Source organism: Brachycentrus maculatus, unplaced genomic scaffold (genome assembly GCF_059751285.1).
Source record: "Brachycentrus maculatus isolate JH-2025_06_01 unplaced genomic scaffold, ASM5975128v1 h1tg000126l, whole genome shotgun sequence".
In the NCBI taxonomy this organism is placed as follows: Eukaryota; Metazoa; Arthropoda; class Insecta; order Trichoptera; family Brachycentridae; genus Brachycentrus; species Brachycentrus maculatus.
Genome location: NW_028280879.1, coordinates 390716 through 406263, shown reverse-complemented (window position 1 = coordinate 406263; position 15548 = coordinate 390716). Strand labels below are relative to the sequence as shown.

General features: G+C 33.1%; 1 protein-coding gene across 3 annotated transcripts in view; it reads right to left on the bottom strand.

Annotated features, from left to right (window-relative positions):
• Positions 1-283: 283 nt before the first annotated feature.
• The window catches only part of LOC148309360 (neural cell adhesion molecule 2-like), a 100109-nt gene continuing 84844 nt past the window's right edge, over positions 284-15548 (bottom strand). The window contains exons 9-15 of one of the 3 annotated variants that reach the window (XM_088260178.1): positions 14932-15062; positions 11645-11804; positions 5098-5394; positions 4715-5014; positions 3206-3508; positions 2138-2304; positions 284-815 (exon numbers count right to left, since the gene is read on the bottom strand). In XM_088260178.1, the coding sequence (XP_088116304.1) occupies positions 735-815; positions 2138-2304; positions 3206-3508; positions 4715-5014; positions 5098-5394; positions 11645-11804; positions 14932-15062 (1439 nt within the window). In that variant the 3' untranslated portion in view covers positions 284-734. The remainder of the gene's footprint in view (positions 816-2137; positions 2305-3205; positions 3509-4714; positions 5015-5097; positions 5395-11644; positions 11805-14931; positions 15063-15548) is intronic. The other 2 variants (XM_088260179.1, XM_088260180.1) reach the window with 2 other exon arrangements.

Genomic DNA, 15548 nt, shown 5'->3' with positions numbered 1-15548 from the left:
TTTCAAGTAAATGTTTTGTATTGGGAAAATTATATATTTGTGTACAAATTGTGTCTTATACCATCAATCAATACGTATGCATTGATGGTATTTATCGCGTGTCATGAAAGCAGTGTAAAATTGATCGATGGTGTGAGTGACAGTCGATATGTATAACATCAGTATGTTCCCTAACAATGGCTTCAGTAACAACAATTAACCAGAAAGTATTATTGCCTTTGTACAGGATACATTTGAGAAATGGGACAAGGGGTTTCTAAATAATAAATGAATGTACAGCAAGTATGCATGTATTTTAATGTTTTATTCCAGTACCTTAATATAAATAACTACATTACCTGTACAATAATATGAAGTATGTGAGGGGTATTTTATTGGGTCACACGTTAAAGTACATTTCCTATTTTAGCACAGAGTCCATATTTCAAGCAATTGAATATTACACGTTAATCCTATAAATAATTACCCTACACACGGTAATAATATTGTTAATCAAAAGTCTGGGTGTCGTTACTACACTTCATTTTATAAGTCGACAATGATTAGGTTTTGAAAAAAATTAAAACTTTAAAGTCTTTCTTTGCCCTTTCAGTAAAATAAGTTTTGTTTTATCCGGGTATTCTTTATTCAGAATTGTGAGAAACACAGTCTGCCGCGAATTGAACCCTTTTTTTTGTCAATGATGACGGGGGTCTTAATTCTCAGTTAAAACTTCCGGGGTAGAAGTTTTCTTGTCAGAAGCGTTCGGGTTCTATTGTTGCTGGAGCCTGGCGGAAGCGGAAGTCCACTACTGGCTGCATCATCATCATCTGTTGCTTTAACAAAAAAATAGCTGTTAGTACTCTACAACTCAAATCAAAGGTATAGAGCATCATGAAAACGAAGATCGATTGATTTATTTTAAACCTATTTTTATATACCAGGCTTTTGGCTTTAACGGACACCCACTCCCCCCATTCGTCCGTAATATCGAGGTTTTGCTGTAGATAATGCAATGTTACTCAACCTTTTTGTTCTTCGGGCCACATACATATACAGTGAAACCTCTATCTATCGTTCCTCGAATAATCGTTTTCCCGGATGTGTCGTTTATTTCTTCTACCCCAGATTAATTTTATACAAAAATGGATCACATTGATCGTTTCTCTATTATCATTTTATCGCATTCATCGTTTGAATTACGCTCCAAATTTCATATTTTTGTTTCTGTTATTTACAATCTTTCCAATTTTGTTACATTTGACGGATACAACAGAAGAGGTCGATATTGATGAAGATGAGCCTCTGCCTGTACCTTCATTTTCAGAAGCATGCACACTTCTTGAAAGATTGAAAAATTTCCACTACGCACATTGAATAACTTATACCAAAAAAAAATTATATACAAAGCTGAAAATATACTGTTGACTTATGGAAATAAAACAGTGAAATAAGTAATGTCGATCATAAATTGTTTACAGGGCCATAAACTTAAATATTTTTTTGGTTCTCTTCAGCTATGTATTTTTTTTAAATAAGTACATTTATTTGCATCTAAAATTTGTATTCTTCTTAGAATTTTGACCTAACAATTGTAATGTAGATTGAGAGGACGGTATCATTACTCGATCGTATCTCATTGCGTAGCGACCTCTTAATCTCGCATTCATTGTTTTCCCGCATTTATTGTTTTCCCGCATTCATAGTTTATTTCGATAGGTCCCTTTAAAAACGATAGATAGAGGTTTCCTGTACCTACTATTAAAGTTACGCGGGCCCCAACCCCCCTTCCCGTTAGAAAACAATTCTGAGATTTAAAAATAAACTAAAAGAATTAAATAAAACGAAAACCAAAAAATTATAGTACATATCGTTTATCAGCAAACTGTTCCACATCAATATTTGTCTGTGCACGCGTAGGTACTTGTGGAATTAATCTAGCGTGTGCAATAGCAACACTCTTATACCAGACCTGATGTGGACCATAATGACAATCAAAGTTGAAACGAATGTACGGAATTTAAAATGCCAGAGTTTTTAAAATCTTTCTGAAAATAAATATGTTTAAGGCCGCACATAAAAGCTCGGGGGGCCGCGGGTTGAGTATCGATGCTGTGATGAATGTGATTCGTAAAGTATGGGAATTATTTGAACTTACTGTCCTGTCGCAAGTATAAGAGTATCTGGCCATGGGAATGAGTTGTTGCGGTAGAGGCATGTCGCGAGCTCTCGGGCGCGGGCCGCCGGACACGGTGTACATTCGAGGCGGTGCGCGGTTCAAGTACTCGAAGGCTCTTTCTTCCTCTGAATATTCGTCGTCGCCACCTGAGTAAACAAATACACAAAGCTAATAATATTTTTTGACAACATTTCGAGTGTGTCCAAACACTTGTTCACAAACTTGGATTATCTCCAATTTTCGCAGTTATTTTTCATATCATTTCATCCTTCTTTGGCCAACTCCACGCTTGACTTCCATTCATTAGGGTTGCAACCGGGACTCTATGTCGGGAAACCGGTAATTTGATTTATTTATGTAATCAACTCCTTAGTGGAGATAAAACACAACATTTGCGAATAAAAATGTGATTTAATTTTCATTCATAATTTTACACGCTATTTTAATTACACTTAATTTTACTTATTATGTTTCGAAATTGAACCATATACACTTACGTTAGTAAGCAATTAGGAATTCTAGCTTGTTAAATTGTTACGTTTTGGTGCAATTTAATGACTTCATATGGTTTAACATAGGATTGGTCACGTTTCGTCACAACTTTAATTTAGATTTCGATAGAAGTAAGTAAACATAACAGATTTGCATTTAAAGGATTTTTTGTGCAATATTAGAAATGTAACTTTTTGTTGAGGACCTCCACCTTTTCTGTTAACCTAGTTGAACCTAAGAAGGGGATTTAAAATCCCCCTAAAACAACATTTCACTCGCTAACTTGATAATCATTCAAGATATTTTATTAATATTATTATGTTTTTTTGTAACTTTTTGGTGAGGACCTCTACAGTTAGTTTTCTTTTTAAAATAAAGAGAAATATTTGTGTTTGAATTATTTACACACTTATTTCAATTTCTTACTATTTCACTAAAGAATTGGGTATCAAAATGTGGTAGAGTGGGTTCAAGCCGAGAAACTCTGTCTTAAGAGTCCGCGACACTAACCACGGGACCACAACCCGCCATAAGTTAGTTTGAAAGTATTGTTACCTTGAGGAATTATGTCCGGGTTTTTCTCTTCGACGCTCTCGAGGGTATCGTCTCGGCTATGCAGGGCCTGCAGGGGTCTGGCGTCGTACTCCTGTCGCGCGAGGGGCATGCCCGGTTCGGCGGAGACCGAGACCGCCTCGGCTCCGGTGGCGCCCCCCTTGGCCGCCCCCCTGCCCGACCTGTTCCTGAGGGCCCCCATGACGATGGCGACGCACACGAGCACGGAGGCCGCAGCACCCACGACGGCCCCCATCACCGGTGTGAACTGCAGTATTGCAGGAAGGTACGCTGAAAAAAACATGCCTGTGTAGGCCGAACATATTTATGCATTTGATAAACGCGTGACAGTAGACTTCGACTTTAAGGGTGAGGCCCCATTAGCGCTATGCGCTGCGTTGCGTAGTCGCAGCGTCGACCCTGTAACCTTTACGCCTTCTTAATTCTATTCCTAAATCCGACAATCTGGAGCTTTTGAGTTCCAGATTCTGATCACTTTGCAATCACACGATTAATAATCAAATTAACACCGCGTCAACCCTATGCAGTGGACGCTGCGACGACGCAACGCAGCGCATCGCACTAATGGGGCCTCACCTTAATAAAAATTTCACTGTACTAAAATCCATTTTGTTTTAAGAAATAACGGATAATTAATAATAATTTAATGTTTAGGTAAGTACTTTTCGAACCAGTAACATATTTAAAAGAGAAAAACTATTATTGGTTCGAAACCCTTGAAATATTGTTGACATCTACTCGTAGATTGGTTCAACGTATTCATTCAGTTGTTCAAAGGAAATATGTAGGTAACTACTACTGAAATTACAACAATAACCAATTAATCGAAAATGGGTTAATTATTATATTTAGTTTTAATTATTTGAAAATTGTTAAAACTAAATTTTATTATTCTATCATCAAGTATACAACATGTAATATATTTTAAGAGAGAAGTAATATATTATTAAGAGAGAAAAAAAGTTAAGTTAAAAATGGATAGATTTTACCACAAAGTGACTGTCGAATCAATTAATGAAATTATTGAAGCTAGTACGATTAAAAAAAGCAAAATAAAAAGATTAATAAAACTTAATGATCAAATATATAGCTGTGTGTCTAAATATATACTTCAGTCAATCAAGGAAACAACTTTTTTAGACTTAGCTTCCCATACGATCTTTGAAAATGATGCAGAAGCATAGAAACAAGTGTCACAATACATTTTAAGAAATAGCGGTATTTACCGAGTAAAACTTAAAGTAAAAACGATTTTTGAAAATTATTCAATGGGTGTAGCAAAAATGGAAAGGAATCAAATTGGTAAATTATTGTAACAAAAGTTAAATATTTTATTGTAACAATTTCCGTTTAATTTATCGTAATCTTTCTCCGTCCTCATTTCTTGTGGTAAAGAATTGAATTCTGTTTTTCCGACAAGTGTGTTGTTGTACTATAAAGGTACTACTCGTGTTTACTGATTTCTTTAAATAGCGCAAGTAGTCAACGTACCAATGTGCTTTTCAGCAGATTTCAGAGTGAGAGCGTTAAGAGTGCAGGGGTCGCTGTTTCCCTTTTTGTTGAAAGCTGCAACGACGACCTCGTATCCGCTTCCACTCTCGAGGTCTTTGATAAAGAATCGTGGTTTTTTGTCGGTGATTTCACTCACGACTTTTCTGTTGCCGGAAAGGCTAAGCACTTTTACGGAGAACTCTTGAGAAAGTCCTCCGTCGAATCCTTCCACACATTCCACTTGGAGCGAGTTGGCCGTTTCATTGGTAATGCTACAGTTTAATGGCGTGTCTGGTTTACCTAGAAATAATTAAGAAATATTTATAGTAAGGAAAAGAGATATTAGAAACGAGGGAGTGCAGATAGAAAATGGGATATATTACCGGCAGGTGTGAGCGAGTATACGCACGGATCTTTTTGAAGTCCGATTTCATTTTCTCCCCAGCAGAGCAAAGTTCCGAAATCTGCCTCCGTCCTCGGGATGTACTGAGCCACGCTTCTAGCTCTATCTACCGCGACGTGCGAGGGCGGTATGTCCGACAGCTCCGACTCGCTCGTGTTGAACTTCCAAGTGAAGTTCACCGCCGTCGGGTTGGCCTCCAGCTCACACGCGATCTTGGCCGGCTCGTTCTTCGCCGCCCCTATCACCTTCGCTTGACCAGGACGACAAACGGGAGCGACTGTAAACAAAGGAACACTTATCTGGTGAGAGAAAGAGGTCTACTCTCGTTATTTTCGGGCGGTAAACGATACATTCGCATTGTAAGATAATAAGATAGAGGGTCGCCATAAAAGCGATCACTCGAATGAGAGATGTGGGTAAGCGCGGGTTAAAACAGTAAAAAAGTCGCTTGAAATATTTACATCTCGCATTCCGCTATCCACAACCTGTTGTGAAAATAAATTGAACCGTACAAACAAGTTAACTTAACTTTGAATAAAAAATGTAAACCAGATATCCCTAAAACGGAGAAAAGAAAACCCAAGTCGCATAAATGAATGCAAAGACGCATGGCATGAAAATAAGTCAATTGAAATATTAAGAGTTTTTACTGTGACATCTCTTGGTGGATGCAAACGTCATTTTAATATTTATAAATAAGATACCAAATCAGTCACAGGAAAATTACACAAATAAACAATGAAACATATATAGGTAACAGTAAAAAAGATCAGTATAAGTTGTCTAAGAATAACATAATGTGAAGCATCTACACAGCACAATGACTGAGGACTGCAGATGCACTGGAATAACAAGGTTCAGAATAGGAATGGATAAATAGGCATATAAAACATAAATAAATAAGGAAGAAAACCTTAGTGACACATCGCTCACTGCTTTCAACAACGTCATATATAAAAAAAAAGATTTTATAGGAGATCGTTTTCAAAGTTTAAAAATATAATAAACAATGTTTTAAAAATAAATATAAAGCCACTTGTTGAATTTTTCACTGTGCAACTGATCTTTTTAGGTAAAACCTGAATTAAACAATACCTTTTCTTCAAATGCAAAAACAACACTTTCTGCCCTGTACCGGGTAAATATTAAGTTAAAAATATGCCGCTTTTGCTGGGATATAGTACATTTTCTAGGCATTCCGAAAACATGCACAACTGAATATTGACGATTTATGAAATATGACGTTCTTGAAAGGAGTGAGCGACATGCCTGGAATATAGTACTCACTAGAGTTGTGATGTTGGAGAAGAATGGAGAGAGTGATAAATGAAGAGGTTCAAATAATTGTGTTATGAAATGAACAACGATCTTATCACTACAAAATAGAGGGATAAGAGAGTCGCTAAAATAATACTACTTAGTGTGGGGAAAGAGAAACATAACGTCAACATCTAATAGGCGTAAGTTAAAATGAGCGCGCATTGAACTATTTATCACGTACAAATTAATTCCTTCTCATAGTTGCGATGTTGTATTAACCTGGAGTTAGTCGCCGTATGAGCGATTTGCTCAAGACAAATAAATTATTTACATAATTACAACATTTTGAGTGCGTCCAAATACTCGTTCACAAATCTGGATTATCTTCAATAAATTGGATTTATTTGAGCAAATTGCTCATATGGCGACTAGCCCCAGGTTAATACAACATAGCAACCACGAGAAGTTATAGGAGTTTTTTTTCACTTTAAATAATTATAATTCAAAATAATAAAAAACAAAAATCATATTTTCTGGCGTTTCTCATGTATGTGATTATAATCCAGGATTCGGACCTCACATACTAATTAAAGAGTTTCTGCTCAATAAAAAGCTTAACCATATATTCTTTGTTTGCCCAATAAATGACCAAATGCCAACTTTTTTTAAAACTCTGGCCCCGCGTATTCCCCTCCCTACAGATATCCATCTCATCCTGGCGGGCAGGATCCCAATTATCTACAAACTTTTAGTTATTTTTTTAAAATTGAACGGAATTAATTTATATTGTAGATTATTAATAAGTCTATCATATTTTATAATTAAGTAATATTATTTAATTAACTTAACATTGGCAAAAGCAATATATTTTATATGAAACGCCATTATATATTAAAAAAAGCTTTTTCTTTTCCTCTCACCAATAGATGTCTGTAGTGAAATTCTAGTGATTCAAGATTGATGTTTCGTAATTGGATCATATATATTTATGGAACTTTCAAGAATTTAAATAATATAGTTGTCGATCATGGGTAGAATAGGTGAATGTTACACGTGTATAAGGTAATCACTTAGAGCAGCCTATGACGGTCGTAAGCCCCGCAAATGCCCATACTCTCATATTATTCTTCATCTTTGTTGAGATGTCAAAAAAATAATATGAAAAATATTGAATTGCTCGGAAGTGTGAGCAAATACATTTTTCTAGCGTTCTTAGTTTTATCATGATATCGATATTTCAACGACTACAAGGTCTTTTTTGAGATGGGAACACGAAAGTATGGATATCTCCTTCGTTGCCTTCTCCACCTAACGACAACTTCGATCTCGCATATTTCCCTGATTCTGGCGTTTCTTATTCTCTCTCGAAGACTCTTGCCTGATATGCTTCTTAGAGTCTTCATAAATTTTTCTAATTTTTTTTTCATTTCTCTAAAAATCATTCAAATAATCTCACAGGCATAAAATTATCGGTTTCTGCTAATTGACTAATTTCAATTGTAGCGAATATACGTCAATCTTTTTGAAATTTGACAAATGTTGTTGCCAACTACATATAAAGTAGAATTGTAAATGTTATCTAAGCCACTCATAATTACTGAATTATCGATGATATTAAATCTTGTTTATCATATTTATGAGACCTGTATTCCACTGAAAATCAAATCATGTCCGAATATTTCTTTAAAATTTAACTAATAGAGCGAATTCTCACTCTGGGGCTCAATCGCTTAATTTTATACAGGGGCGACTAACGACTGGTTAAGTGTGGCTTTAGTAAGCCCTACATTCCAGTTCGGTACACAAATGACTGATTGGCATCTTGGCACGCTCTGACGTGTTTGTGTCTGTATTAAGGATATACGGACACTTCCTGCTTTGTTTCTTTGTGTTCACAAGTAACCCCCAAATGGGAAACATTATATATATATATATATATATATATATATATATATATATATATATATATATATATATATATATATTATATATATATATATATATATATATATATATATATATATATATATATACATATAAATATATAAAGTTTCCAAATATAGCATCTCTTAAATTTAATAAAAACTGCATGGTATTTCAATATGACCATGAATGAAATGTCGTGAGTTTAACTTTTATTTCAACTTTTCTTTATATCTTTAAAGTTTCATAAAATTCAATTTCATCGGTGGGGAATGTTTGTTTTATACGTAATTATGAAAAATGTTAGTTTCCCAATAAAGTTTATTGTATTATATTGTATATTATAATACTGTGAATCATGTTTGTTTTACGTACAGAAAACCAACGGTTATTAATGTGCAGTCAAAACAGTTCAGCCTGACTGGGGCTAACATTTTTATTATCTGAACATATCCGTACATCAATATTTAAAATTTGTAAATAAGCCATTTTTTCCAAAGTCATTTAAGTAATTTTGGATAACTGTTACTATTCGACATATAATTAGTTCATAATTCACTTATGGTATTTTCTTAAATATGGAATATCCACTATAGGTTAAGTAAGGTTGGCTAAGGTTGAATAAGTTTGTTCAGTTAGGTCAGTCGATTGTATGTAAGATTTCGTAAAGTTCGATGGACAAAGTGAGTCAAAATGTGTGTTTGTACTTAGTTTTATATAAAAGCAAAACATACACTTTAAAAACACCGCCTTCGTCACAAAGACACTCACTTTACTTTACAAGGGTAAAACTTCACTTTGACGTTAGTGTTTCGTCATTTTTTTTAGGATCAGCCTATATAAACGCATAAGTTAGTTTGATGCAACACTCGGTTAGATGCTAGAAGACTCGGGGAGAAGGGTCCTGGCTAGTTTTAAAGGTATACATAATAGCTTGATAGAACGATGGAAGGTTTACTATCAGTTGTTTTGGCGGGTAAAGAAATCTTTTTGAATTGGTAGATATTTTTTTTTATTTGACAAGAATTGAGAGTGAACTTTCAAGGACACGTCATATTTGTTAGGTACATTTCGTTACGTGAGAGAAAATCAAGATATACCGTAGAGAGAAAGAGAAAGATAGGATTACTTTCCGATGCTACGGGAGTGCAGCAAAAGAGAGCTACGTATACACAAATATGCAAGCGATAGAATGAGAAATTTCACGCATGGGCGTATAGTAGGTGCACACGTCTGACGCTATATATGAACAGTGAGGACAACGCGTTGTGTTAGTAAACATGCTGTAAATTTCTCACTTTTATCACGTGTACTGTGCTGCACGAGATTTTATTTGTTTGTGCACCAATCTGTTAATTGAATTAAGGTATGAATAGTTGAATATAAATATGAAATGTATGTTTTTTAAGAGGCTTAGAAATTTTGTTTACGATAAACATGATTCTGTTGGGTCGTTATAATAGCACTTGATTTTCTGCGTCAAATGGTTGCGGATTGATTAGTATTGGGTTGGCACAATGATATGCAGAAAGTTTTACTGAAAATAAGACATTATGAATAAATAAGATATAAAGGAATTAGTTTGACGAGGCAAGGATTTGTTATTAAAGGTTAAAGATTTAGAATAAGGTTTTGTGGCCATAATACTGACCTAGCCCCTATTACTGACCTATTTCAAAGTAACAACAAATAATAAGACACTGGTTCAATTATTACTAATTTTTAATATAGCCAACACTGCAGCAATGCTTGTGTTATGTGATGACAATGTTTTACTGTCAATATTTTGATTTTTCATATTTGAAATATCAGTTATAGTTTGGACATCTGGCAAGTAGCGTGCGCACACGAAAAATCCTTAACAGACAAGCCTAATCTTTCAAGTTTCATTTTTAAGGTGTATTATTTTTATTTGATTGATATTTACTAATATTTTATATGTGTTAGTTAGTTTTGTGTCTTGAATTTACAAAAAACAAAGTATTTGTGAAATAACCATATGATTAATACAAAACATTTATAAAATAAAAGTTGTCAGTATTACATTCACCTGAAATTTCAATAGTTTCCTTTACTGACCTAAAGGTCAGTAATGTTATTTTGTTATGTTATATTTGATTACTTTCTCATATATTCATGGTTATATTTCGTAAGTCTGGGTCGGATGGCATGTTGGATTAGACTAGGTTCAAGCACAACGTCGATGAAAAATATTTTCTATTAATTATACAACAATTATTTATTATACAAGAGCAGATTATTAAATGTAAGCGAACAGATAAGATTGGATGGAAATATTATGAAATATGACATGATGTTTTGTTAGATAAAACATTGCCATAAAAGAATTACGAAAATAGATTGAAAAATTAGCTATTAACCTTCTTCACACTTCAGATATAAAAATTAGGCATGCTCCGAAAGGTGTATTCCAAAGACCCCAACGGTATTCATAAAAATATTGTATGTAATAACGGAGCTTGAAATAAACGACGCCGACGTCCAGTTAGTGGCATGTTTGCAGATGAACTGCGCATATCTTAGCCTGAATGATTGGAATAATGCAGATAATAATTGCTGTCTCGATTCTACGTAATTGTAACGCGTGAGAGTTAGAGTGCAAATAAAAAAAAATGTAAAGAGTAAACAAAAACAGCGCATGAGGTCGAGAATCGTTCGACCAAGTATCGATGGATTAAATGAAATAAATTAACAATTATTATATTATTATTACATCGGATACTGAATTTTAAAAGTATCTCGAATTGATATAAAACATATCATTCTTCCCTTTTTATGAAAAAGATGGAAGTATGAGCATCCCAGGGCTTACGACCTGATTTTAAGCATTAATGTTCAAAAATGGGCAAACTAGTGAACGTTACACAAAAGTGTAAAGTTGACGCTTACGCCAGCCAAATGTCAGGTTGTAAGCTCTAGGATGCTCAGATTTCCATCTTCTTTTATAAAAAAGGTAAAAATCAAACATGTTTCATATCAAGTTGAAACGCCTTTAAAAATCAATAAATTAAAGATTTGAGTATTTAAAAAACAAAAAAATGCTCCGATTTTCCCAAGTAAACAAAAGTAAAATAAGGAGCACAAAAATATGAATAAAATTGCTCTAATGATTATCAAGTTAGCTAGTGAAATGTTGCGTTAAGGGGATTTTAAATCCCCCTCTTAGGTTCATCTAAGTTAACAGAAAATGAGATCGGGAGAAAATATTAGGAAATATGCGGTAGGTTAGGTTAGGTAATGATAAGTTAGGTTAGGTTACAATTGGGAGAAGTAGCATGTAATATGTAAGATAAAGTAATTATTATATAGAAAAGTGTCCGTACATTTGATATCCAGCTGTACTGGGTTGCTCTCCCCGTCTCCTTCCCTGTTGCTGGCGACACACGTGTACAGTCCCGATCGGCTTCTGTTCACGTTCTGCAGGACGAGACTCTGATTGCTGACCAGGGTGCCATCCATGACGTTATTGTACAACTGGACCCCCTGTTCAATAGCACACCTTCATTGTTATTTTGATGATTACAGTTGGAAAAAAAATCAATAATACTACATCTTTCAGGATTTAACGAAAAACATCAGAAAATTTCAAAAATATGGCACATATTAAACTCGCTCAGTTGTGATAATTTATTATAACACTCATCTTACCATCCATTGTTTACTTTGTGCAATACCACTTTTTAATAAATAAAAAAAGTGGTATCGCACAAAGTAAAAAATGGATGGTAAGGAGAGTGTTTTATTACCATACCACAAAGTTATCAATGCTTTTAATATCCAAAATATATTATTATAATTTATTATATGAAATACTGGATTATTCACCCCACGGATGATATTTCAATACTATAGGTATCTCAACTTGATATGAAACATTTTATATGAAAAAAGAAAGTCTGAGCATGTCCCAGAGCTTCCAACTTGGATTTCGTCCAGCTTAAGCAATCACTTTATACATTTGTGTAACGTTCACCATTCTGCCCATTATTGAACATACATTTTGCGTTAGTTAATGAAACGGTCTCTGTTACATTCCAAATGCGGGTACAATTTTTGATAAATTAGTAAGTATGGTTGAAAACTTCTCGACTGTTGGCGCCACATTAGCAATACTTTCAAATCTATTCATTCATCGAGTTCATTGTATATTTACAGGTTTAAAAAATAATGCAATATGGATGATCGAGAATGAGCAGAATGGTCAACGTAAGACAAGTGATTAAAGCCAGCCAAATTTCTAGTCGTAAACCCTAGGATACTCAGAATTCCATATTTTTTCATATAAAAATAACTATAAATGATTCATTTCAAGTAAAGACACCTATAATATCGGTCATTTTATTAATTTTCAGTCTCGCTCTCCAACAAAATTATCGCACAGTTTGAAGATCGCAATAAAATTTTCATTTTAATAACACACATTTTTTGTATAAAAAGTTGTCCTTTATCCAGTTCTACAGAATATGGGTTATTCTTTGCAAGAATGCAGCATTAACGTGACATTGAACTTCATGAATACTGATGACCAATTGAGTGTTCAAAATATTCTGAGTGAAATGTTTTTTGCATATATTGATCACCCATATAGTACTCAATCGTTTCTTTCATCCATTCCTACTCACATGTCAATATGAGTAGAGTGGATGAAAGAAAATACGAGTTTATGGGAATAAATAAGTAAATGTGACGCGCTAAATATTATAAATACATTTTTTAATTTCGCAGAAATGAAGTTGTGATTAATATTTGTTTTTTCTTAAATACATACATGTTATGAGAAAAATAAAATAAGGGGATAAAAATGATTACCCCAAAATATGAATAAAGGCATATAACAACATATTCATATTTTAATTAAAAGGAGTAAATAAACATACTTTACATATTTTTTACATTTTTAAGTAATTAAAAAAATAATTAATTTTGTATCAGTATACTATAAATATGTAAGCTTAAATAGACCTTTAAAAAGCTATTACATGCTTTGAAACTGCAAATGTGGAAGAAAAAAATGTTTAAATTCATTATGATTACTTTAAAATCTAATGGGGTTTGATAATTTTCGTCAGAACAGATTTCAAACATTCGTTTCGTATTACATATAAAGTTTTTAACGGTTAGTAAAGAATTAAAACTATGAATTGTGTCGCCTTCTTTTTCCAGATCCATGTAAGTCGATTTTCCAAAAAATGCAAAATTCTCCGGGAAACATTTATGTTAAAAAGACTCGTCTATCTTTAAATAAAATGTTATAAAATAGAGAATGTTCCCATTTTTTAAGAAATTTTTCAGTTTAAAAAAAAACATGAAACACAAACCGATAATGACGTCATCTTAATTTTTGACCTATCCCCGCTCTTTGACTGGCCGATATGGGTCAGAAGGCAAATTTCATGAATAGATGGGAATTTGAAATACAACGCTGTTTTTTAGTATTTTTAGCAGGGTTTTCAAGTAAATAAATATTTTGAACAATAAAACCCACAATTGAGATTCCGATAGAGTATTTATTTTAAAATGTTATAAAATTGTATCTGGCGGGTTTTGAAAGTAGGCGACACAATTGCATGTTTATCATGTATTTATTATATGACATCAGTATTTTTACTATCGCTCGGACACTGATATATACACATGGATGTACACACTTACTGGAAAAGGTATGGGAATGTACAAAATTGTAAATTAATACAAATTTATTTTTGTACATTATTCCCCTTCCCCTTTTCTGGCGCCAGTGACAAGTGAATTAATAAAGGTCTGGCATAATACACAATACTGTGAAATTTAAACTCTAATATTTTCATTATGGTGTCTGATTTGTACGGCATATTTATGTGAAATAATATTTGAAATTGATTTATTTGTTTTTAAATGGTCAAATAGGATAAACTTATATCGAAGGGCAAAAAACAATTTCATTTTTGTTTGGAGCAAATTGAATTATTTTGAATAAAAGTATAATCCTATCGGAGTATCTTTTACTAGCAATATTCATTAATGATTAATGAGATGGAAGAGACAATAATACCCAAGTTTGGGGATATCGTATAACTCATTAATAATTAATTATTATCCGTATTATTTATTTACTTATTTATACTTATCTTCATCGTTAAACTGAAAGCCGATTAAGTAATTGTGTTGGCAAAAATGTTATTTTATACGTAATACTCAGTCCAACAAATTTTGCTGTGGATACACTGTTTGGGCACTGTTCTGAGGGTTCTAGTTTCGATTGCCATAAGGGTTAAAATAAATATGTGTTTTTTTTAATTATATTTATTTAATATTATCCCGATCGCCTAGGACAGTGTTGATCACCTAGCCTCGAGTATTTAACGATCGAGATAACAATACTTATACATCCAGTGTCTTACGCACCATTGGGCGCAGATAACAGAAAGTAGAAAAAAGAATTTAATTATGTTTGATTTTCAAACATCCGTCAAATATGAAAGGATAAGGGTGTTTCCAAAAAAATCGGATGTAACGTTGTGAGTGCGTTAAATATAATATATACATATACGTATTGGGCGTGTAATATTTTTTCTTAATACCAAATGATTTTCAAAACTTATTATATTAATATGCATTGATTATTACTTACATTGTGCATCCAGCGAATTTGATAAATCCAGGGGTTCGATTTGATGTTACATTCGAAATATACGTCTGCAGATTCTTTGATCATTGACAAGTTGAGGCTGCTCCCCAATTCAGAATACACCAGAGGGACATCTACGAATATAACGTATTACGTTTTATCAATCAATCATTTCATGCTTTCAATGTTTTTGTATTAAGTTTTAAGATAAAAAAATACAAAATTTGCGAACTTAAACTCGCAAATAGAAAAAAAAACAACACTGTTGTTCAGAAATAATAATAGTATGAGTGTTCTTCTCTTTCTAGTATGTTTTAAATGATAAAAAAAGCAGTAATAAATATACAATACTTAAGTTCTGAAGTACTGTAAGTTTAAAATAAATAATATAAAATATACGTACTCCTATATGTAGGTAATTAAAATTTTTAAAATACCATAAAAAAATGTAAAGATCTAAAGAAGGATTCAAATTCACAGAAAATATAGTTAAATTTAAATAAAACGAAAAAAAAAAGACAATACCTTTGCCTTTATCGTCTTGTAATCTAATGCTCTTTCTGTAGTTGAATGTAATTTGTTTGATTTATATAGATTGTTTTAAAGGCGAACTTAAAAAA